Below are 26885 nucleotides of genomic sequence, written 5' to 3' on the forward strand. Positions count from 1 at the left end.
AACAGAATAATTTCCGAGGTTCACATTTTCTTATAATTGTCTTTCTGGTTTTTATAGATGTTGAACAGCTGACAAAAGTTCAAATACTTTTTGTTTTAACTATATATAATTATATGCACGCAACCTGACCCTTTGACCTCGATTTGGCTTGGACTGAATATTTTATTTTAAACAATATTCTGACGTGAAATACAAAATGTATTTCAACACAAGTATGACATGGTTGTCTGGGGTTACTTTCCTGATTGTTGAGTCTTCGCAATGTGTTTTGTATAATTATTGTTGTTTTCCCCGATGCTGACAATGGACGTTAGATAAACACGCATTGTTTGCAACTGGAAGCTTATCACCCGTTATATCAGAATCGTCAACAACAGAGTATACAGATAAGATGTTCTCATTTAAACCCTTTCAAAGATAAACATTATGCAAATATCCACTAAACGGCAGTTGTAGTCTTTTCTGCTAGTGTTTTAAAACACTAATTTGAGCAATGTTATTTCGCAACTTCGATCTTTTGTAAACCTGGGGTGATGTATCAAGGTCTAAAGTAACCGTTTTATCAATTTTTGAAAAATCAAGAAAAAAGTGAAAATTTTCCTTCTCGCTACCTTAATTGAAATGTGCATTGCTAACAGCGGAGTTATCTCAGCCGATAGGCTGCTTGTGAAGAAATTTCTCTCTTTGGCACAGTTACATCTGTGAAGGTTTAATGAATTGTCTGATTTTATCAAATCAACATTTGACTATCTATGAATGTTGTGTATCATTGCTGGAGTTCATCTGCAGCAATTACTTAATGACAAATTAACATTATTGAATTAACATTAGGGAATGATTATCCGACTGCATCAAGCAATTTTTTTTTAATTGTATCCATAATTTATTTCAGTACTACTTGAATATAACAGTTCTGCTTTATTTTCAGACTGTTCAACCCACTGCAGACCAAGTCCGTATGGCACAGATAACTCAGAATGTTGATCCAGAGACAATGGCCAAGATACAGCAGGTACTGTTATTACGTGGTAATGCTCCGTGATATTGTTACTAATAAGCAGTTTGTACTGCATTGTTGCTGAATTTGTGTTCATAAATAGGAGCCAGAATGACACATTAACCACTGTAATAGACTAGTGCCAAAAGTATAGTTTCCCTCATTTATTTTATGAGGAAAATAGTTTGATGTAACCATGTAGCTAAATTTAGCATCTCTTTTTGCATTAGTCTAATTATAGCTATCTTGTGTTTCTCATCCAGGATGCTTGATTTGTGCCTGCTATTTCCCTCCCACCACTGTATATGTGCAATTTGTGGGCTTTTTCGCCAGTAAATTTTGAATTTCCAGCGGGAAATCACTGAACATCTCTGGCATCTGATCATCTGCAAACTTAAAATGACGTGGTAGGAATTTCAAACAATGCAATACATAATTTATATATATACCTTGTATGATCGTTCCAAAAGTACTGAACACTATTGGAAAGATGCATTTTTCAACATGGTTGACAATGTCAAACATGTGTACGTCTTTTTCAATAAAATATAGAAAAAATTTAAAACTTTGGGAGTGTTTTACCATTTTTAGCTACGCTGTCGACAAAGTTGACACAGCGGAGCTGTTGATATTACTGATTGTATGTCGTCAACTTTACAATTTCAACTTATTCTTCGAAACCGCAAGTCAGAATTTTTTCAAATTTGATATGCAAGTACCTTGGATGTTTTTTTCTCAGATTTGTTCATTTCATGTCAAAATCTCAAATTCTCTAAATTTGATGAATATTTTTATCATTTTGGTAAAAAGTGATATTTTCAATTTCTTGTGAAAAACGACAAGTTTGATTGCTTTGATATTGCATATATAGGTACTACATGTGGACCTCTCAGATTTGCTCATTTCGTGATATCTTCATTTCTTTAATTTTGATGAATATTTTTGTCATTTTTGACTTCTCCTTGAAAACTGCTTGTCCAATTTCTTTGATATTGTAAATAGGTATATCGGGTGGACCTGTGTCAGATTTGGTAATTTCATGACGATACCTTCAGTTCCCTAGTTATAGTGAATATTTTTGGTAAATTTTTTTATTGACTCCCATGTGCGAAGCACATAATGGGAGTCTTTGTAGTTAGTATGTGTGTATGTGTGTCTGACTGTTCCACTGCTATCTCAAGAACCATACATCGGTTTTTGATGAAACTTGGTGCATAGATGCTCTGGGCCAATGCGCAGATTTGATCAGGTTTTGGTAAAAATCCATGCTCGTTAATTACCTAATTTGCATGATAATTAGCTAATTTTTAGCTGTTCTATGACTGTTCCACTGATATCTAAAGAACCACTCATTGGATTTTGATGAAACTTGGTACATAGATGCTCTGAACATATGCGCAGATTTGATTAGTTTTTGGTAAAAATCCGTGCATATTAATTACCTAATTTGCATGATAATTAGCTATTTTTTAGTGGTTCCATGACTGTTCCACTGATATCTAAACAACCACTCATTGGATTTTGATGAAACTTGGTACATAGATGCTCTGAACTAATGCTAGGTTTTGATTAGTTTTTGGTAATAATCCGTGGATACTTATTACCTAATTTGCATAATGATTAGTCAATTTTCGGTTTTTCCACTGATATCTCAAGTACTAATCATCACATTTCAATGAAACTTGGTACATAGATGTCATATGACACTGCACAGACCTGATAGTTTTTATGGTAATATCAGTACATATAATTACCTAATTTGCATAATTAATTAATTTTCAGCTTTTGATATAAGTAGTGAGCATTACATTTCAATGAAACTTGGTACTTACATACTCGAGGACTATGCAGAGATTGTTTCGGATAAATATTTGTGTATATTAATCACCTAATTTGCATAATTAGTTAATTAGTCTCCGATACTCTCAGCACATGGGAGTTCTTTCTAAGCTTTCTTTGATTTTCAGCTTTTCCACGGGTGTCTCAAGTACTAATCATCGCATTTCAATGAAACTTGGTACATAGATTCTTTAGGACTATGCAGAGACCTGATTAGTTTTAGGGTAAATAATTGTGCATATTAATTAACTAATTTGCATAATTAATTTTCAGCTTTTCTACTGATATCTAAAGTACTAATCATCACATTTCAATGAATCTAGAATTATGCAGACCCAATTAGTTTTTGACTCCCATGTGCGAAGCACAAAATGGGAGTCTTTGCAGTTGGTGTGTCTGTATGTGTGTGTGTATGTGTGTATGTGTGTCCGACTGTTCCACTGCTATCTCAAGAACCATACATCGGTTTTTGATGAAACTTGGTGCATAGATGCTCTGGGCCAATGCGCAGATTTGATTAGGTTTTGGTAAAAATCCATGCTCGTTAATTACCTAATTTGCATGATAATTAGCTAATTTTTAGCTGTTCTATGACTGTTCCACTGATATATAAAGAACCACTCATTGTATTTTGATGAAACTTGGTACATAGATGCTCTGAACATATGCGCAGATTTGATTAATTTTTGGTAAACAGTGTTCTCCACAATCCAAATTAGCTGGTGGGCGGCCTAATTAGCATAAATTTGCATATTAATTACATATCATTTACATACAGAATTCTCGCATTTATGACATGAACTGCAATACACACTAAGTTATTTACTATTCTCTTTTTAATTTAATTTAATTGGAACATGTTACAATTTTTTTAAATACAAACAGATTGGTCACTATCAATATTTACGTAATGCAAAAGTTTGAAATCGGTGATTTATGCGTTCGCAAATTATTCTGCGTTCATGAAATGCAATTCGAGTAACCAAGAGCAAGTCAAAACATAATTGAGTTATAATGTAGAAAATATACGAGATGATTTGCCCACGAAGCCAAAACAGACAATTTGTCAAAACAAAATCCATAACATTTTTATTTGTGGCATCAGTACTCACCCGTGCCGACGGACGGTAAGATGCATTTACACATGTACGGCCACGATATGTTGCGTTTTCACACATTGTTTTGGAATTCAAGAAAAAAATGCTAGCAATCGGCAAAATAAAAGAATCTGATATGTTCTCAAAAGATTAGACATAAAAAATAGATAAATTGAAAAAAGTACGTGGAAAAGATAACTAAAATATTATTCAATTACAAATACTCGCGGTAAACTAATCCAGCAGCCATGTTTGATGTTTATTACCGCTTTCCGAATTCAGTACAGGAACACCCAGAATGCGCTGTTCCCCTATGCAACTTAGATACTAAATCGTTACAGCGCCAACAGCGGTGGGTAGCAGACGGTCGTTGAATGGGGTAGGCCAAAAGGTCATCAGTTTGCCTTCTCCATGCTGTTTTCACAATGAAAATCGAGCGAACGTTGTAAATACGGCTAGAATTTAAATTTTTGTTTGAGTTTACATGCAATCTGGTAATATATTTGTTTATTTTCTGTGCATATACATTTCGTTCATACTTACTTCTTTCTTTCGTGATCGGAAGACGATTATTAAAAATACAGCTGTAAATTGATACCACTGTAGTTGCGTATCGTGAGCAATAAGTGGCAACAATGTCGGCGACAATGAATTCAAGCGATTGACACATTGCCATGAATACACTTGATAACTGCTTGCAGACTTCCAATGAACATTGTTTATGTTTGGACTGTTGAAACAATAGCAAAATAAAGGGTTGGGCAACTACCCTTTTGTTTAGGCTTGGGAAGAACAATGCAAGCTTTTTACAAATAATTTCAGCTGGATGTACGTTGGTGGGCGGGTGTTGAGAGTTACTGGGCGGCCGTAAAACTTGATGGGCGGGCCGCCCGCCTAAAACCCCTTGTGGAGAACACTGGTAAAAATCCGTGCATATTAATTACCTAATTTGCATGATAATTAGCTATTTTTTAGTGGTTCCATGACTGTTCCACTGATATCTAAACAACCACTCATTGGATTTTGATGAAACTTGGTACATAGATGCTCTGAACTCATGCTAGGTTTTGATTAGTTTTTGGTAATAATCCGTGGATACTAATTACCTAATTTGCATAATGATTAGTCAATTTTCGGTTTTTCCACTGATATCTCAAGTACTAATCATCACATTTCAATGAAACTTGGTACATAGATGTCATACGACACTGCACAGACCTGATAGTTTTTATGGTAATATCAGTACATATTAATTACCTAATTTGCATAATTAATTAATTTTCAGCATTTGATATAAGTAGTTAGCATTACATTTCAATGAAACTTGGTACTTACATACTCAAGGACTATGCAGAGATTGATTGTTTTCGATAAATATTTGTGCATATTAATCACCTAATTTGCATAATTAGTTAATTTTCAGCTTTTCCACGGGTATCTCAAGTACTAATCATCGCATTTCAATGAAACTTGGTACATAGATCCTTTAGGACTATGCAGAGACCTGATTAGTTTTAGGGTAAATAATTGTGCATATTAATTACCTAATTTGCATAATTAATTTTCAGCTTTTCTACTGATATCTAAAGTACTAATCATCATATTTCAATGAATCTAGAATTATGCAGACCCAATTAGTTTCCGGTAAATATTTGTGCATATTAATCACCTAATTTGCATAATTAACCAACTTTCACACTGATATCTCAGGTACTATACATCACACATCAATGAATGTACATGGATGCTGTAGGACAATAGACAGACCTGAATAATTGTGGGTTAAAATCTGTACATATTAATTACCTAATTTGCATAATTAACCAATTTTAATCTTTCACACTGATATCTAAAGTACCGTAAAAACTCCAAAATTTCGACTGGTTTTAAATAATTTGTGTTAGAAATGTGACGTGTTTTTAGAGTCAAAATTAAGGTGCATTTTCGGACGGTCGAATTTTTCAGAATAGAAATCAGCAAAAAAAAATGGGGATGATAGACAGTGTGCTTCATTAGTTTTTAAAAAATGCAATGTCCGTCAATTGACGTAAACTTCCTCATGTTTCACGGTAAAAGCAAAGGTCGTGGCCGAGTTGTAACTCAAAATCTAAACAAAGTCATCAATCAGTGAGTATTATGACAAGCAAAACAAAACATCAAGACGCGGAGAAGAGGTCAGCACAAAACTAATAGGTCAAAAGACAAAGCTGTCTCGCACTACCTAGGAAAACTTGTGAATGTTCGAAGTACAGGTACCCATTGGACAAAAGATGCATGGAAGTTTAGCAAACTATCTCCCCGACCCAGTGCAATGTATCCGGTTAGAATCAAAGCTCACGTGTCCGTTATTTGAGGGACCAAATTCTGCCGTAAATTCGCCCTTGGATTAAAAAATAAAATGGGATTTAAGAAAATAAAATGGGACTTTTAAGGTGTATTTTTGCGTCATTTTTCGGACATTTCCATCAATCCTGCCGGCTAAAATAGAGTCTAAGTTTTACCGTAGTCATTGACGTTTGTCTATTCAAGAGTACACGTGTATGATTTTTATCGTGACTAGCGTGAGCGGGTAAGCTTCCTTTCGAGAATGAGCTGTTATCACTGTGAACAATGTTAAATTATTCTTCAGATGACCAGTTTATTTTTTAAAAACAACTAATTTTTTTATTTAAAAAAAATCATGCCGTTTTCGCATCAAAATCCAAGCCAAAATATCGTACTACAACATCAATCTATTTAAATAAGCTATGGTAATTTGAACACGTTGGCATCATCCAGCTTTTTGATTGGTTAATTAGCGATTTGACCTATTTGACCTAAGAGAACATGGCGGATATCCTACAGCATCAAACGTTTATACGAGACCGGAATCATTCGCTTACGATGAAACTAAGTTGACTTTTATTTGTATTTCATAACCATTCAACAAATTTATTTTGTGTACATTATTATAATCACTACTGAGTACAGTAATAATCAACAATTCAGAAACGCAGCATGCCGAGATTTTTGTGTTCGTTTTTATTTGAAACTTCGTTTATTTAGAATATATTTTCGTTACCAATAAAATAAAAATCTCTCAATCAGAAACCTGGATTCATGCCTTCGAGGAAGGTCCCGTTTGAACGCTCACATCGGGTTTTTTTTCGTTTGGGGGAAAACTAAAACTGGTCGAAATTTTCGAATAAGAATGAGTCGGCAATTTTTAGTGGAGTCGAAAAATTGGAGGTAAATAAAACACCGAAACCCGGCAAATAAATAGGCGTTCGAATTTTTAGAGGGGTCGAAATTTTGGAGTTTTCACGGTACTAATTATTCCATTTCAATGAAACTTAGTACAAAGATGCTCTAGGACAATGTACAAACCTAATTAGTTTGGGGTAAAAATCTGTTCATATTAATTCCCTAATAAGCATAATAATTCATAATTTTTTGGTTTTTTGGTTCTAATCACATTTCAATTAAACTTGGAGACATAGATTTTCTGTTACATTGCGCAGACCTCATTAGTTTTACACTCAAATCTGGTCATATTAATTTTCTGATTTGCATAATTAGTTTTCAGCTAAGTAATTTCAAATTATATTTAATGTGTCTCCAATACTCTCAGCACATGGGAGTTCTTTCTAAGCTTTCTTTGATTGGTAAATATTTGTGCATATTAATCACCTAATTTGCATAATTAACCAACTTTCACACTGATATGTCAGGTACTAAACATCTCATATCAATGTTTATACATGGATGCCGTAGGACAATAGACAGACCTGGATAATTGTGGGTTAAAATCTGTACATATTAATTACCTAATTTGCATAATTAACCAATTTTAAGCTTTCACACTGATATCTAAAGTACTAATTATTCCATTTCAATGAAACTTAGTACAAAGATGCTCTAGGACAATGTACAAACCTAATTAGTGTGGGGTAAAAATCTGTTCATATTAATTCCCTAATAAGCATAATAATTCATAATTTTTTGGTTCTAATCACATTTCAATTAAACTTGGAAACAGATTTTCTGTTACATTGTGCAGACCTCATTAGTTTTACACTCAAATCTGTTCATATTAATTTTCTGATTTGCATAATTAGTTTTCAGCTAAGTAATTTCGAATTATATTTAATGTGTCTCCAATACTCTCAGCACATGGGAGTTCTTTCTAAGCTTTCTTTGATTTTTAACTTGTTCTTGAAAACCTCTAACCTGATTGCTTTATAACTTTATTTGTAGCAAATATTTTCGTCATTTTTCATCAAAAAAAATATTTTTGACTTCCTTCAGAACCAGTCGTCAAAATTCTTTGATACTAGTACACATGCAGCTTCGGTAGACCTCGATTAGATTTGTCCATTTCATAAAGATATCTTCAAATCTACTTTTAGTGAAATATTCTCTGCAACAAAATCAAGAAAGTTGGTGTCTTACGATATTAAAGCAAATAGCATTAAGTTTAAATTACTTCTTAGTAATTGCTTTCAGAGTATGCATCACAAACAGCAGAGCTATATCAGCCGACAGGCTGCTAGTTTTAAATATTTCTATTAATTTATTAAACTCATCTAAAATGTGCATCTTGAGACATTGATCTCTGACCCGGGCATGTCATTTGTGTGTCAAAGGGGCCTATAATCGGGGAAGTACGTTATAACTGTGTGATGTTTGTATTTTATCAAGGTGCGCGATGTTACTGGTAAAAGTGTTGATGAAGCAGTTGTGGCGCTACATGATCATGATGATGATCCTGCTAAAGCCATTACTTATCTTCTTGAAAATGAAGATTTAAATGAGGTAAGATCTTTATATTCACTAAATAATTGACAACTGCATGAAAAATTCAAGAGTAACGTCAGTTGATCAGATCAACTGCATGAAAAATTCGGGAGTAACGTCAGTTGATCAGATCAACTGCATGAAAAATTCGAGAGTAACGCCAGTTGATCAGATCAACTGCATGAAAAATTTGAGAGTAACGCCAGTTGATCAGATCAACTGTTTGATATTCAGATTTGTTCATTTCATGTTGTCATTCATTTTCTAGTTTTGGTGAATATTTAAAATTTTTGACTTTTTTTTCTGAAACTGCTATTGATAGCTTTGATATGTACTCAATTTTCTCAGTGTGTAAAGGGCTGGGACCTCTTAGAATATTAGACCCCACTATACATGGTGGGACTATTTTGGTGGTAAAAGTTATATGGCCATTTTCTTTTACAACCATTCCAAAATGTCTTGTAAGTGAACTGTATTTTGTTTTGCGAGTGTTAGTTCGGTCGCTTGTTCAAACTTGGTATAGACATGACGCGTAATGGAATACTGATTAAATTTTTTGTGATTCGATACAATATTAGACTGGCAGCTGTGTTAGTGTTATTTTCACGTATCTTCAACCATTTCTTGGATATGTACCCTGACTGATATTGTTCAAAATTGGTACAAAGACAATATGTATACCTGTATGTACGTTGATATATTTTGACAGTCAATAATTTTCTTGGGTTTTTACTTGGTATGAATATTACACATCTGCTTGTGGTGATTATGTTGGTTATTTTGTCTTGTGTCTTTAACCATTTATCTGATGTGCTTTGACAGATTTGATTTCATGTATAGTTGTCTTTACTCAAAGTGGCTTGCACATTCAGATATCCATTTATGTGATTTGATTCGAAATAACCATCCGGTGACCACTTTTTAGCTCCACTGTCGACTTTGTCGAGCGGAGCTTATCATACGAGTGATTGTCCGTCGTCGTCCGTGTCAATGTTTTACTTTTTCGACTTCTTCTTGAAAACTACAAGCCTGAATGCTTTGATACTTGGTGTATATGTGCCTTGGGTAGACCTCTCTTAGATTTGTTCATTTCATGTTGATATCTTCAATTCTCTAATTTTGGTGAATATTTTTGTCATTTTTGGTAAAAAGTGATATTTTCGACTTCTTGTTAAAAACTGTAAGTCCGATTGCTTTGATACTATACATATTGTTCATTTTCTAATGATGTCTTCAGTTCTTTAATTGAAATGTGCATTGCTAACAGCGGAGCTATCTCAGCCGAGATAGGCTGCTTGTTTTGTGTGTGTTCTACCTGTTCTCAGACTTGCTTTAAACTTTGTGTTTCATTTTGTGACATATATTTCATTTCAGGGTGAATGGGAAACCACAAGTAGGAAGAAAAAGGGAAGAAATCAGCCACAAACGTCGCGCAACATAGAAACTATATCAACCCCTATCAAAGAAAAAGACAACAGAGATAAAGATAAGGATAGAGATAAGGGTAACCGTGAGAAGGAAAACAGGGACAGAGAGAGAGATGGTTTCCGAGAAGGTGGTTCTAATCGTGGACGTGGACGAGGGCGTGATGGGCCCCCACCCCGCATGCGTGGTAAACTTTTTTAAATGTTCTTGACAACTGATAGTGCAGCATATCGGTTATTGTGCCCATATTAGTAGGCTAGAAGACCAAATCCTTCTTAGGAATAAAAAATATCAGCCCAAACCGTTAGCAAGTGTGACACAGATACTAGTTTTTGGGGGTGTGGGGTCTTAGAGGTCTGCAAGTGGTTGTGTTTAAAGGGGAAGATGTCCCAGATGAAAAAGCGCCACAAATATAGAAAAATGCAATTAGGCTTTTTTATATATCACTTTTCATTCTCTAGATATATTACTTTGTTACCTTGCCCGTAACATCAAAGATGGAAGGGAAAGGTATATTAAGGGAAAAATTTTGTTCGCCGTTGTCGTTGTTGTCGTCGTCAGCGTTGTCGTCGTCGTTAATAATTGTTATTGTGTGCATAATAACTTTACTAATTCTATTCCAAACTTTATCAAACTTGGTCACCTTATTCATCAGTATAAAGTCTTCCCTGAGTTTGAACAACAGATGTCCTGTATGAAAATATCATGCAAAAATTGAGAAAATCTGATAAAATATTTTGACTGTTTCTGCTTGACTGATCACTGGTGATACACATCAAAGGTCACTGATCTCAGTGGAAATATGCATTGTTGTATGTGTTCAATGAAGCAAATGATTTATCTTGTAATAATATCCTTGGTAATGTATCTCAGAATCCCATACTGGGTTTCAAAACCAACTCATGGAGAGATTGCACAGTCTGATACACATTTGCAAACCTACCAATAAAATCTTTACAGAAAACAAGATGTCAGAAAATCAATATAAGCACTCCTATGAACTGGGTGCCTAACTTTGATCAAGATCTGAAGCTAATAGAAAATCTGTTTAGTTCAAAGTTATCAAATCAAAAACAATACATAAAAAATACATTAAAAGCAAAACATTTCATCCACATTTTAAAAAGAAAATTATTCTAAAATATATGTATTCTGTATTTGACAAACAGTTCATTCGACAAATGAAAACTCACAGGAATATGTTTCAGCTATTAGAACAGAATGATAGTTTTTATAATATAGGTTTAAAAACGCACTTCAAAGATTGCAGTGTTTGAAGATGTAGATTCTCGGGAGGCAACAGTACTGTTGACTTCTCCCTCCACTGGACACCAACTATTTAAGTTGATTTGCATACAAAGCAGAGCTTGCAACATGATAGCTATTCATAAAGGGTGTTTTTTTTTACTTTTCATATAATACAGTAGTCACACAATGAGGCAGTTCATATTTGTCTCAGTCAATCATTAATTTTTGGCAGACACCTGTACAAAATACTTGGACTAAAGCCAGGTAAATTTTTCTGTTATCTTGCATGTTTTATGAATCTATTCACATCTAAATGCAGCACTTTGTTTTTGCAATGAGACATTTGTTTTTATTCTAAAATATCTGAATTACTTTGAATAAAGCTGGAAATTATGTCCCTTAAAATAATTAAACAAATAAGGCACCAATGTTTTTGTAAGATATTTACATCTTTTAAAGACATTCGGTAGACTGATTCCCCACTGTTGGTTCAACCCCAAAACTTGTTTGTATTCAAAATTAATTATGACAATGCATATTTATATTGAAACAAACTATGATAAAGGGAATTATATTATATAACAAAGGGCAAGGTCACCAGAGTTCAACTATGTTTTTATAAGATTGGCTAACTGAAGATTACAAATAAATATTATTAATAAATAATTAGCAGTTAATTTTCCTGGTGAAAAAAATAAAAGCTGGTATTAAATATTTTATTATACAAGAGTTTCCAGAAGTCCTATTTAGTGTCATATACACAATGAGTGATGATTCATCCATGCTTGTCAATTTGTTTTCCTGAAATCAATGCGTACATGTATTATTTAATTCTCTCACAAACAATTGTGCTTTTATTTTGTTTTTGACAAAGCAATATCAAGTTTATGTTGTTGCACAGGCACTGGAAATTGGTTCATTAAAAAAAATTGAGTGCATTCAATCAGTACCAATAGCAAGATGTTCAAACGGAACAATAGAAGATTTTCGATTTTGAGAAATGCAGTGTTCTCCCCAGACTCTAAGCCAAGCATCGCGGCTAATTTACACAACAATACATCTTAATTGCATAATGTTGTTTGCATAATAATTAGTTTCCCCAACAAACATAACTGAAATAAAGAAGAGATACATATCTCATATATTTTTTATCATTTACATTCATTGTGTTTTATGTGTGCATCAAGTCAAATAAAGTTTGAAATAGAACAGGAAAGAAATGGAAATACTTATAGTCAGTCAGTAAATATATTGTTTATCCGTGGAGGTAACTGGTTCATCATTATTTTGTGTACAAGTACAGTCAGTTTTAGTGCCAATGTCATTGTCAGTTCATATGACGGGGGGATTTGTTTGTTAAATTTGTAAAATCTGCAAGATTGCGGGTTATCAAAATATGAAGCAATTAATAAATCCATAATGACATTTTTTCGACAACGGCATTTCAAAACTAAAGTCAGCGATTTTTCATTGATCTATCTATTATTTGTGTAATGCTACGATCACCGTAACATTGTCAGCTGACGGCATTGCGTTGAACGGGTATTCACCGCTGCTGTTGCGATCATCGGTCCCTGACTTTTTTGTTTAAAAATACACAAACTTAGAATGTTTGCTTAATTAAAACGATTCATTGATGATTAACTTAGAAATTACATCAAAATCGCCAACAAAATGTTGTTTTTAAACATCGCGGAAAAACATGCACTCTGCGCCGCCATCTTTGTTACCTCAATCAAAATCTCTGTTGTAACCCAGCATGCATCAGTTGTGATGTCACTACATGCGTTACGTCGCCTTAGGGTGGCGTTCCTCGGTAATGACGCATTATGAATGAGGTATTTCTAAAGGTCAGGATTCGTTTTTTCCTCGTCCGTCTCGTCTGCAGTTGAATAATTTTAACTTCGATTTAATAGTTTTATTTTCCAATGCGACTTAATTTCACTTGTTTTTTTAATTCTTGGTAATTAGTGTCACTGGCGATGATGTAGTAAAAACGCAATTAATCGCAGTGCAGCAACTCGGGATAGACCATCCCAACGCAATGGGCAAATTATTACTACCCTAGTATTTTGGGTTTGCCAGCTCCGCACCCTTGATAGACTTGGTAACTTCTTGTAGACTTCCGTTTTTATCACTGTTTTTGTAAGGCTAACTATGTACAAAGGCGGGATTACCTTTCGATCAATACATGTTATTAGTCCCCGTTCGGACGCAGTCCGAAAACGGGGACTTATGTTTTGCCCTGTGTGCGTCCGTCCGTGCGTCCGTGATCACCTGTATGTCTAACATGCATGGACCGATTAAGTTCAAACTTCACTCATACATCACACATTATATGGGACATATGCACATGCATTTTTTTCATGATCCGATTAACGATAGCCGAATAGCGGCAATTTTAAGGCCAAAAATGCATCAAAATCGCACATTTTCACCATTCCGGACCCGGATCTCAGTTATGCATGGACGGATTTTGTTCAAATTTGGTACATACATTAAACATAATAGGACCTTGATGCACGTCATTTTTGACTCCCATGTGCGAAGCACAAAATGGGAGTCTTTGCAGTTAGTGTGTCTGTATGTGTGTATGTGTGTATGTGTGTGTGTATGTGTGTCCGACTGTTCCACTGCTATCTCAAGAACCATACATCGGTTTTTGATGAAACTTGGTGCATAGATGCTCTGGGCCAATGCGCAGATTTGATTAGGTTTTGGTAAAAATCCATGCTCGTTAATTACCTAATTTGCATGATAATTAGCTAATTTTTAGCTGTTCCATGACTGTTCCACTGATATCTAAACAACCACTCATTGGATTTTGATGAAACTTGGTACATAGATGCTCTGAACTAATGCTAGGTTTTGATTAGTTTTTGGTAATAATCCGTGGATACTAATTACCTAATTTGCATAATGATTAGTCAATTTTCGGTTTTTCCACTGATATCTCAAGTACTAATCATCACATTTCAATGAAACTTGGTACATACATACTCAAGGACTATGCAGAGATTGATTGTTTTCGATAAATATTTGTGCATATTAATGACCTAATTTGCATAATTAGTTAATTTTCAGCTTTTCCACGGGTATCTCAAGTACTAATCATCGCATTTCAATGAAACTTGGTACATAGATCCTTTAGGACTATGCAGAGACCTGATTAGTTTTAGGGTAAATAATTGTGCATATTAATTACCTAATTTGCATAATTAATTTTCAGCTTTTCTACTGATATCTAAAGTACTAATCATCACATTTCAATGAATCTAGAATTATGCAGACCCAATTAGTTTCCGGTAAATATTTGTGCATATTAATCACCTAATTTGCATAATTAACCAACTTTCACACTGATATCTCAGGTACTATACATCACATATCAATGAATGTACATGGATGCTGTAGGACAATAGACAGACCTGAATAATTGTGGGTTAAAATCTGTACATATTAATTACCTAATTTGCATAATTAACCAATTTTAAGCTTTCACACTGATATCTAAAGTACCGTAAAAACTCCAAAATTTCGACCGGTTTTAAATAATTGGTGTAGGAAATGTGACGTGTTTTTAGAGTCAAAATTAAGGTGCATTTTCGGACGGTCGAATTTTTCAGAATAGAAATCAGCAAATGAAAAAAATGGGGATGATAGACAGTCAATCTGATTAAAATCTGATGTAGTGTACGGGCTTTAATTATTTTGGCTATAAACTTATTTTAATTTTATGTTTTATTACTTTTGTTATTAATGCCTTTTTATTTTATTATTTTACTTTGATTTTGATTTTGTGATTTTTTTAAAATTCCGCCCTACATACATCTGAGCCGATGCCTATGTAACGAGATTTCAACGAGACCCACTGTCGACGATTTTAGTCAACGAATCACAGACCTTCTTCTATAGCGCACATGATGACGTCACTGGGCAGAGTCAGGTGGCAAACACACTCAAACATAAAATGGCGGATTATACCGACGTTAGGACCGAGAAGAACACGGCTTTTCGGTAAGTTTATCATTGTCAAATGCAACGAAAGTCATTTTTTTATGTTTATATTGTGGCTCGAATGGTTCGAGTTTGGATCGTTACTTTGCGTAGTTATTCTGGGAATGACGATTTTGTTTCCACCGGCTCGACCGAACATCGGTGTCTTTTACCAGTCGCTTGCCCTGGAGACGGGTGATGTTTTGTTGACGATCGGGTCAAAACCGTCTACGGTATTGAAGCCGTAGCTGTAAATATTCATCAAAATGTATCAACATTTTGTACATTATACAATAACTCTTTATTAAAGTAATTGAGCTGATTTGGACTGGAATAAAATATTTTTTATTTGGAACACATCGCAATTGATCAGGAAATATTTGTTTGCTCCAATTGTCTGCGTCGATGCCGTGGGCCGGTGACCGTTATACAATTTACAATTTGCATTGTTTACTATAGCTGTTTAGAGTGTTCTAATCATTACGATTTACTTATTTTTTTGCTTCCGTTCTAGATAATTATGCTCAGTGTTTGATGTAAAATTGAAGCGATGACTGAATAAACGAACCTTGGCTGGCGAAGATGTATCAGGAAGTGTACACATTTGTTGGAAGTGAACAAAATATTCAATGTAATGACAAAAATTGGAAAATGCTGTGGAATTTCTTTTGAAAATAAAAATATACTAGCAATTTTCTATTAATGGTTTATTCAAGTGAGCAAAATATAATGTACAGAAAGATTGTCCGTATACACTGAAAAGTAAGCAACCGACAGCCTGTATAAAAGGGGGGCTGTGATTGGCTGTTACTTACGCGAGATTTGAACGGGACTTACATAGGCGTCGGATCAGATGTAGGTAGGGCGGAATTAAAAAAAATCAAAATCAATGTAAAATAATAAAATAAAAGGGCATTAATAACAAAAGTAATAAAAAATAAAATTAAAATAAGTTTATAGCCAAAATAATTAAAGCCCGTACACTACATCAGATTTTAATCAGATTGATAGACAGTGTGCTTCATTAGTTTAAAAAAAATGTAATGTCCGTTAATTGACGTAAACTTCCTCATGTTTCAAAGGTCGTGGCCGAGTTGTAACTCAAAATCTAAACAAAGTCATCAATCAGTGAGTATTATGACAAGCAAAACAAAACATCAAGACGCGCAGAAGAGGTCAGCACAAAACTAATAGGTCAAAAGACAAAGCTGTCTCGCACTACCTAGGAAAACTTGCGAATGTTCGAAGTACAGGTACCCATTGGACAAAAGATGCATGGAAGTTTAGCAAACTATCTCCCCGACCCAGTGCAATGTATCCGGTTAGAATCAAAGCTCACGTGTCCCTTATTTGAGGGACCAAATTCTGCCGTAAATTCGCCCTTGGATTAAAAAATAAAATGGGATTTAAGAAAATAAAATGGGACTTTTAAGGTGTAATTTGGCGTCATTTTTCGGACATTTCAATCAATCCTGCCGGCTAAAATAGAGTAAGTTTTACCGTAGTCATTGACGTCTGTCTATTCAAGAGTACACGTGTATGATTTTTATCGTGACTAGCGTGAGCGGGTAAGCTTCCTTTCGAGAATGAGCTGTTATCACTGTGAACAATGTTAAATTATTCTTCAGATGACCAGTTTATTTTTTAAAACAACTATTTTTTTTATTTAAAAAAAATCATGCCGTTTTCGCATCAAAATCCAAGCCAAAATATCGTACTACAACATCAATCTCTTCCGCATTGCGTTCAATAACATCAATCTATTTAAATAAGCTATGGTAATTTGAACACGTTGGCATCATCCAGCTTTTTGATTGGTTAATTAGCGATTTGACCTATTTGACCTAAGAGAACATGGCGGATATCCTACAGCATCAAACGTTTATACGTGACCGGAGTCATTCGCTTACGATGAAACTAAGTTGACTTTTATTTGTATTTCATAAACATTCAACAAATTTATTTTGTGTACATTATTATAATCACTACTGAGTACAGTAATAATCAACAATTCAGAAACGCAGCATGCCGAGATTTTTGTGCTCGTTTTTATTTAGAATATATTTTCGTTACCAATAAAATAAAAATCTCTCAGTCAATCAGAAACCCGGATTCATGCCTTCGAGGAAGGTCCCGTTTGAACGCTCACATCGTTTTTTTTTTCGCTTGGGGGAAAACTAAAACTGGTCGAAATCTTCGAATAAGAATGAGTCGGCAATTTTTAGTGGAGTCGAAAATTTGGAGGTAAATAAAACACCGAAACCCGGCAAATAAATAGGCGGTCGAATTTTTAGAGGGGTCGAAATTTTGGAGTTTTTACGGTACTAATTATTCCATTTCAATGAAACTTAGTACAAAGATGCTCTAGGACAATGTACAAACCTAATTAGTTTGGGGTAAAAATCTGTTCATATTAATTCCCTAATAAGCATAATAATTCATAATTTTTTGGTTCTAATCACATTTCAATTAAACTTGGAGACATAGATTTTCTGTTACATTGCGCAGACCTCATTAGTTTTACACTCAAATCTGGTCATATTAATTTTCTGATTTGCATAATTAGTTTTCAGCTAAGTAATTTCGAATTATATTTAATGTGTTTCCAATACTCTCAGCACATGGGAGTTCTTTCTAAGCTTTCTTTGATTTTTTTTGGATCGGGTACGAAATGGCCGACTGGCGGCCATTTTGTTTTAAAGAATTCAGTTCTGGATCCGTATCTGACACATGCTTGGATTGATAGAGTTCAAAGTTCACACACACAAGGTACATCATGTCACAAATAGATATGTGCATTTGTTTCATGATCTGCTTAACAATAGCGGAATGATGGCCATTTTAAGGCCGAAAATGCATCAAAATCACGTATTTTCACAATTCCAGAACCGGATCTCAGTCATGCATGGATGGATTTTGTTCAGATTTAGCACAATGTGTTGTACATATGCAGGTGCATTTCGGTCATGATCTGCTTTGAATGTATATGTCACTCAAATATGAACGGAACGGGGACGTGTCATTGACAATGACTTGTTGTTTTAAAGATGTGCTAGACGAGGCTGACACTTGTAAACAATACAACGTGAATAAGCATCGTGGGCAGGATTTCAAGGATCGCGGGCGAAACAAAAGCGACGCGGCTGTTTGTCTAAGCGACGCGGGCCCGCAGTGCTTGAAAGGCCTGGGGAGAACACTGGAAATGAGACGAGTGAACAATTGTAATTGTCATGGCAACAACCAAATAAAACTCCCATGGTTGTGATATGGCAAGAACATTGTAGGAACACTATTAACCATGGAAAATGGTTAATATCTCATAGTCCAGAACCTTATCAACTTTGTTTTGAGGAAGATACTCTACAAAGACAGCAGAGGTCACTTGTTAACATGCTGCACCCCCCCCCCCAAAACGCATTTAATTATCTATCTGCATCTTTCAGTTTATAAGTGACAGTCACTAAAACTGAATGTTATTGACAGTGACTTGTTTGAGTGGATTAGGAATATAAAGTCATGACTTGTGTAATTTGCAGGAAGAGGTAGAGAAAATGGGTCAGTATCAGAAAGGAATGAACGGAATCGTCAAAATGGTGAATATAGTGGACGTGGACGGGGTTCAAGAGATCGTGAAGATAGGTGGAACAGAGATGACAGGCCAGGAGGTAGATATGGTAAGGGGTGTATTCCGCATTCATTCTTTATTTCATCAGTCACAAAGTTTATAAGAATTTTGACCTGTTCATACTGATATGCATTTCCAGTAAACTTCAGCTGGTTCACAGTGATGAGTACTGTAAAATACTTTATTTCAGCTGGAATTAATTTTTGCTGAAAAGACTTTTTGGGTGTTTTGTATAGAATTTGATTGTAAAATATAGGGAAAAAGGTATATGTTCGCTGGATTTTATTTTCACTGTATCGTTCCTTTAACGAAAATTATATCCAAGCTAAAATAAAGTATTTTACAGTGTTTTTTGAAATTTCAAATGGTTTAGTCAAAATGGCATAGAATGTCGTGCAAGTTGGTTAAAACTATACTGTGAGATTGGCCAAAATCAACAATGCAAGCACAGTCACTCTACTAGAACGGTTAGGAAGCGCCGCGTCGTTCCATTGTAACTACCCTTGGATCGATAAACATTGAAACAAAAGCGGTATTAACGAGCTAAGAAGTCATTAGCATAAAATGGGCGACAGTGCGAGAGTTGCGTCATTTTTTCCCACAAAGCATTGCAATACATGGCACTTTACCCTTTCACCAAAGAGCAGTCTCAAACGCGGAAATAAACATGCTTTGTATATACATATTTTTCCCCGGGAAAATCTTGCTGTCTTGTATGGCATTCTGAAATTATCAATAGTTAATACTACATTAGTATATCACCCAAACAAATCCCACACAAAAATTAACATCCGGGTATTTTACCCTGTCTCGCCCCTGTCTCGACTGAATCAAAAAGCAGTGCGAACATGCTGAAATAAATCGTTCATAAAATTGTCACAAAGCAAAATCATAACAAACAAATATTCAAACGAAACTAAATATGACTCGTAGCACCGATACAGCTGGACGGGATTTGTATCAGTCGTCAAATAAAGCGAATGGAGGGATATGAAAACACAACAATCAAAAATTTCTTTCGTCCGATTACTTCCATTGAAAACCATGCAATAAAGCAACATGGCGACCACCTCCATTGACGACGAAAACATGCAAAATTTCGCCATAAAGTGACTATAAAAACACACAAAAATTACGAGAATGGGCAAAGAGATATTGTGAAGGTTTGCAGACATCAATGTTTTTAGCGATAAAATTGCTTTTAAACTGAGCGAGGGGTTTATTTTACGGACCGAAAGACTGTTAGAGATCGAGACAAAGAGACTGTCAATAAAACACCGTTTTTCTCGAGTAAAGCATCTTCACGATTGCAAAAGAACGGTCATCTGTAAAATAAAATATCACTCTTAGTCATAGTTCAGTTGAGATTGTAGTTTGATGTAAAAATAAAGCACAATTGCAAAAATTCACGGTCGTCTCGAGCAACATGAACGCAATGAAAAATAGCGCCCTCTGATGACAATTACGTCATAGTTTTGAGACCAGCGTAGGTTCTCAGAAGCTGCTCGTTCACACCTTTTAACAATAGCGCTTCCTAACCGTCCTAGTGGAGTGACTGTGATGCAAGTTTAATCTCTAAGCATACATGTTCTAAGGATTAACTTCAGAAGACAATAGTTGCATTCAGACACAGTCCTTTAGCACAGACTATGAGGTCAAAACTGTTAAGTCTGACCTGTTTATAACTGACCTGACCTGACCTGACCTGACCTGACCTGGCTAAGCACCTAGAACATAATTGCATTTGATGTCCATTTCAACCATTTTCTGTCGTATTCATAAATACTCTTGCCTAGCACATCTCGGGACATTGTTCTCTAGAGAAAAAAAACGAGACTCTGTACTGCCTGATTTGCATTGTTATTGTTTTATAACCATAGAACATGTATGCCTTCCCTGATAAATATAATCGTAATACAGTAAAACCTGTCAAAACCGACCATGACTGGAACTGGGATCTATGGTCTGTTTTCAGAGGGAGTCTGTTTATTCAGGGTGGGTGTGACTTTTATTGAAACAGTTACATGTTGTAAACACGGGACAAATGAAAGACACCGGAGTTTGCCTCCGGTGATTATATTTACATTTATTGTATTGTTTCAATAAAATAATTTACCAAACAAGAAAAGAATATTATGGTATGTGCATGAAATCAATAAACATTAAAATAACTGTTCGAACAGACTGGGTAAGTATCGCGTATCGTAACTGAAGGTGTCCATTTTGAATGACAACACAATGTAAGTTCATGTGAGCTACATGTAATTATCATAATTTATCAAAACAGTCGATTTTGCTGTTAAGTTAATGAATCAAATTCTGTAATCTCAACATGTCTAGCACATCGCCATGCATCAAGTGCCATCGTGGGGGTTGATAATTTGACTGTCGTTGCAATTCATGTCATCGTTGTCTGTAGATTCATCGTTTTCTTTGTCTGCAATAAAATTCTCAACAATCTGTTACTTCCACTCGCCGTCATACGTTGCTTCAGTCTGTATACGTTCATCAAAGTGGAGGTATTCATCAACGCTAAATTGTGTTTGCAGGTTAGGTCAGTTACAACAGGACCAAAGATTTGTATATCTTTAAAGGCCAACATTTAGGTCCCATGGGATGGGGGGAGCTTAGTATTCTAACTTGACTCATTATTCAACGACAGCAACTGCCCATCGTTCATTTAAATGCAGATAGTCGACGTCTGCGCTAATCTTTTGTTTATGTGTATAGTTTCTGATCTGAGCTGTGTAAAGTAAAATAAAAAAATCATTTCTGGTGACAAGGCAGCTTTTTGGAATTTGAATTCAAGTCAGTTATATGCACAGTTCATTCTAAAGTGACATGGTCTATGCTGCAATGTTCAATAAATATATTTACAGACATAAATGGCATTGAGTAAAACTCTGGTCTGTCTTCTCAGACCCAGATGAAACGAAATTCATTTGTTCATAGATTTGACCTGTTATCCGCCATGACCCCCACAGGCAACAGCGGCTTGGATCGATCACTGGACCGCAATTTTTTTTTTTGTATGGGAAATGGTTAGTTTCATGTCACATAATCATGTGTTGGTACCATTATCAGTGATCATGTTTTTTGTGTTTTTTACCTTGCCCGTACCATCAAAGATGGAAGGGAAAGGTATATTAAGGGAAAATTTTTGTCCGGAGTTGTCGTCGTCGTCATCGTCGTTAATGTTTATTACAGAGTATTGCATACTAACCCCTTTGGTTAATGAAATTTTAATTTCATAAACAAATGGGATAATTGCCAATTATCATATAATACTGGTTAAATAAAATCGAAATAACAGTGGATAGCTCCCGTAGGGGGCGTCCTTCCCCTGTCATCTGATTTGCATACTTCCATTTTTAACCACGAGATTGATTCACGGTTGAAATTTGGGCTTGCCAAAATATCATTGTTTTTGCGGTGGAAATACATTGTTACCACCCATCAACACAGCCACCGAACTATTAGTGTGTCAGGAAGCTCTTGTGGACATCAAGAACTTCGTACTTAGTCACCTTGAGTAAAAAATTGTAGTTTTAGTAACGAAACTCAAAAGCCCGCCTTCAGTTTCAAGATGGCGGAAAATATGGATACCGGAGAGTTGAACACCGTTCATCCCAGCACTTCGGATTCAAACACTTTCGGACGAAAGTGTGAAGAGTGCCATATATCGATGCTCACTTACGATGATCACCGTATTTGCATTCCATGTGGCAGAAAATGTAATGGGCACATCAACTGCGGTGTTTGCCTCGCCTGGCCGATAGAAACTTGGAACTGGGATTCCCGCCTACGCAAGTCAACGGGGAAATCAGGAAAGAAGAAATCCAAAAAAACGTCATTTGGAGGAGTCTTCGGTTTCATCGGTACCTACCAACGCTGAGGACGAACTATTGGCAGACGAACCCAGCCAAAAACGTCCAAAGGAGACTGACAATGAGCAAAGTGTTATAGCTCATTTACAGAACAAGGTGGATCTACTGACCAGAAAAATTAAAGTTTTGGAAAACCCAGTAGACGAAGAGGTACCACCAAAAGCATGGAGTGTCAGCGCTCTCCAGGCGGAAAAGAAAAAATCCTACACAACAGTGGTGCGAGAAAATGTTGAAGACGCACTGGCTGAGGCAGGCGTGATTTTTTCTACTGAAGATGCTACAAGCAACGCGGGGGAGGCCTGCTCGCCGAAAACCACAACAGCGAGTGGTACCGACAAGGAGGACCCCGAATTCAAAATCCGCTCCGATGCTATCACGAAAGGTGCGGTTATGGTCAAGAAAATCTTACCTCTACCGATTCCACCGATGGCGGACGCCCCACGTTTCTCGATCGGTTTGTCTACACTGCCGAAAAAGGACACTTTTGCGACTTCAGCAATGCTACCATGGTCTCCCCGACTGACACAGGGCGCTGCTATAACACAACGCGTGATCGGAGGAGGCAAATGGGATCGTGAAGTTACCGAGAAAACCGCTACAGCCACCAAGGACGACTTCTTGGGGACTAACCGGGACGATTGGAGCAGACGCTACCAAAAAGTCATACCGCCCGCTGATGAGTGGAAAACACCGGTCGGTACCGACGCCAGCCTGCACGAACGACCTCTCGGCGTACAACCACCAGAACTGGAGCCATGCGTCCGGGAAATGGTCGCCGAAGGAAGTATAACGAAACATCCACTCGGCAAACCACAAGTTTACATCCCGTATTGCCTGTCCCAGTCAACGCTATGTAGATTGGAAAACAACGTTTGGGACACTTCTCTTGCATTAAGCCATAGAGAATTTTTCACTACTACTACACAAATTCAGTTAGCGAAATTCAAAACAGGCAACATCACCAAGGATGAACTGTTTAGCACATTAGAGCCGCTGTTGGTCGCGACTAACGTCGTCGACGCTGACATAATACAGAGTCACCTCCAGTTACGAGCGACTATTCAACACTCTCGCCGTGCAGCAGTTTGGTCCGCTATGCTAAAGACAGCCGCCAACGCTGAAATCAAGAACGAATTGGCGACGATCGATTTCAGAGGGACCAAATTATTCGACGGAAAACTCAGCGCTGTGAATTCTAAGTTGAATGAGAAAGCAGCGGCAAAAGTTAACCGTGTGATGATCGAAGGCGCCTTTAAAGCCAAGCAAGCCGCTAATAACAAACAGAGCATCGCGACCAAGGCGAAGCCAGTTAACCAAGCTACTACGGGTCAGCCCAAGGGAAACGCAAAGGCAAACCCGAATCAGGCAAAAGGAAAAAGTGAAAACCAGCAGCGACAGAATAAACAATTCTCGAAACAGACTGGTAACACTAAAAAGTCTTCCTGACTATACGTCAGCAAATATGGTAATGTATCAAAACAAGGTGCGATTAAACATGTCAAATATGACTCAAGTCTCCGAGTATTTTTGTCAAACAAATCAAACCACAGATCCCCTTACACATATACCACTTGCATTAAACGATTCGGTTCAGTGCCCAGGTCGGCGGGAACCAAGTCGTGCAAAACATCGTGCATTAAGCGATTTTGTTCAGTGCCCAGGATGGCGGGAACTCAATCGTGCACAACAAAAACACGGTCGGCCGCACCTCAGGTCGGTGGGCGATCGTATAAACAAACAACCGGCCGAATGCGTGGACCTAGGGAGAATGACGCATCGACCGGTGAAAAAACAGAAACCCGTAAGGCAGAGTCCCTACTCCCCTCCAGGTTGGAAAAAAAAGGTGGGGGGGAAGGACGTTAAACGGGGATATAACGCCGCATTCACTCCAGGGGGAAATGGAGAAATCGGCGATGTCAATGTATACCGCCACAAGCGACCGAGGGTTGGTGAGTCCCTCGACGCCGGTGGCACTGCGTCTGCAGAAATGTATTCCCCGGTGGAAAGAAACTATAAACGATCCGTATGTGATATCGATAATAACACACGGGTATCGAATACCGTTGATAAAAGAACCGAAATGCAAAAAAAAAAAAAAGAACATGTATTTCGGGGAAACCGGGCTCTACTCAGTCAACAATACTGAAAGAAAGCGTGGAAATACTACTCGAAAAAAAGGTAATTCAGCGGGTACAAAACCCGAAAAATTCTTTCATCTCGAGGTTATTTCCCGTCAAGAAATCCAACGGTGGGTACAGGCTGGTGCTGGATTTAAAGGAGTTGAACAATTTTGTGAAGAAAGAAACGTTCAAAATGTTAACTCCGGCACTAGTGAGAGCGTCAATTCAAAAAGGGGACTGGATGACGTCCCTCGACTTGACCGACGCTTACCTGCACATACCAATACACACAGAAAGCAGGCGCTTGTTACGATTCGTGGTGAACGGTGTAACGTATCAGTACACCGTCCTACCTTTCGGCCTGACGTCAGCCCCACTTCTGTTTACAAAAGTTCTACGCACAGTGGTGGCGTTACTGCACAAGAACGCAGCAGACGTCAACCCCTACTTAGACGACTGGCTGATAAAAAGTCAAAATCGGAACCTGATTTGTCAATCAGCCGAGCGGACTGTCAGTCTACTGTTAAAGCTAGGTTTTCTGATAAATATGGAAAAATCAGAATTAATACCGACGCAGAAAATAGTCTTTCTGGGCATGGAACTGGATGCGGAGAAAGGCATGATCCGACCAGCCCAGCACAGAATCGACAATGTACAAAAAATGATACAATCATTTCTAAAACAAAAACAAGCCACACTACGCCAGGTAATGCGACTAGTGGGGATGTTAACTTCGATGAGGGGCTTAGTACCGAGAGCGGCGCTACAGTCCAGACCGATCCAACGCCTAGTGTTAGACGCACAGTTAAAAATGCGACTATCAAAGGACGGGATAAAATACGAAAAACCGGTACTGTTCACACCGGCCTTTCTGGAATCACTTCCGTGGTGGGGCAACCTCAAGAACCTCACGGCGGGGATTCCCATGGACAAGGCGAAACCGACAGTAACGTTGGTGACGAACGCATCCATGACGGGCTGGGGAGGGCACTGCATGGACGGGATTGCACACGGTCAGTGGAACGAAAAACAAAGGAAATTTCACATAAACCGACTGGAAATGCTAGCGGTGCAGTTCTCCCTGCAATCCTTCAAAAAAGCGGTAAAAAACCGGGCCGTGTTAATAAGATCCGACAATCAGACTGTAGTAGCTTACCTCAACAAGGAAGGGGGAACGAAATCACAGTCGTTAAACGACCATGCTGTAGCAGTGCTAAAGTGGTGTGCACAAAACAAAGTCGAGCTGATGTGCAAACATATACCGGGAGTCCAAAACGGTGTAGCGGACTCGCTATCCCGGGGGAAACCCTACGACGACACAGAATGGGAGCTGTCACAGACGGCAGTAAACCTAGTGTTCGACATGTGGGGGGAACCCCAGGTAGATCTGTTTGCAACACCGGAAAACAAAAAACGTCCCGTTTTTGTGACGCGTTATCCGGACAAACAGTCACTGACGTGGGACGCATTTCAGATGGAGTGGGGCGGAATGTTCAGTTACGCATTCCCACCATTTCCATTGATCCACCGAACGTTACAAAAACTGGAACAATCGGAGAACTCGCACATGATTCTAGTGGCACCGAACTGGCCGTCTCAGACTTGGTTTCCGTTACTGCTGTCTCTGCTAACGGACCATCCGAGAAGCCTGCCACAAGAAATCACGTTGACACAACCCGGCGGTTATACACCAACCAACCCGGAGCTGTACCAACTTCACGTGTGGAAACTATCCAGCAATTTAGAATTGCGCAAGGGTTTTCAAGCCAAGTGTCGCAAACAACGACGGCCGGGCTTAGGGATTCCTCAAATGGATTGTATCAATACCGCTGGGAAAAATTTCGTAATTGGTGTCTTGCAGGGGATATACATCCA

At 37.2% G+C, this 26885-nt stretch overlaps 1 protein-coding gene and 1 long non-coding RNA gene across 10 annotated transcripts in view; both read left to right on the forward strand.

The window, feature by feature from the left end:
• The window catches only part of LOC100377157 (uncharacterized), a 75981-nt gene that overhangs the window by 7879 nt on the left and 41217 nt on the right, over positions 1-26885 (forward strand). For all 9 annotated transcript variants that reach the window (XM_085507273.1, XM_085507277.1, XM_085507278.1 and 6 more), the window contains exons 3-6: positions 929-1012; positions 8614-8727; positions 10084-10321; positions 18915-19052. In XM_085507273.1, the coding sequence (XP_085363399.1) occupies positions 929-1012; positions 8614-8727; positions 10084-10321; positions 18915-19052 (574 nt within the window). The remainder of the gene's footprint in view (positions 1-928; positions 1013-8613; positions 8728-10083; positions 10322-18914; positions 19053-26885) is intronic.
• On the forward strand, positions 14684-16070 carry LOC146735402 (uncharacterized). Its single transcript, XR_014931346.1, has 2 exons — positions 14684-15399; positions 15893-16070. It is a non-coding gene; the product is annotated as an uncharacterized LOC146735402 (long non-coding RNA).

Source organism: Saccoglossus kowalevskii, chromosome 13 (assembly GCF_978046115.1).
Source record: "Saccoglossus kowalevskii chromosome 13, keSacKowa6.1, whole genome shotgun sequence".
Lineage (NCBI taxonomy): Eukaryota > Metazoa > Hemichordata > Enteropneusta > Harrimaniidae > Saccoglossus > Saccoglossus kowalevskii.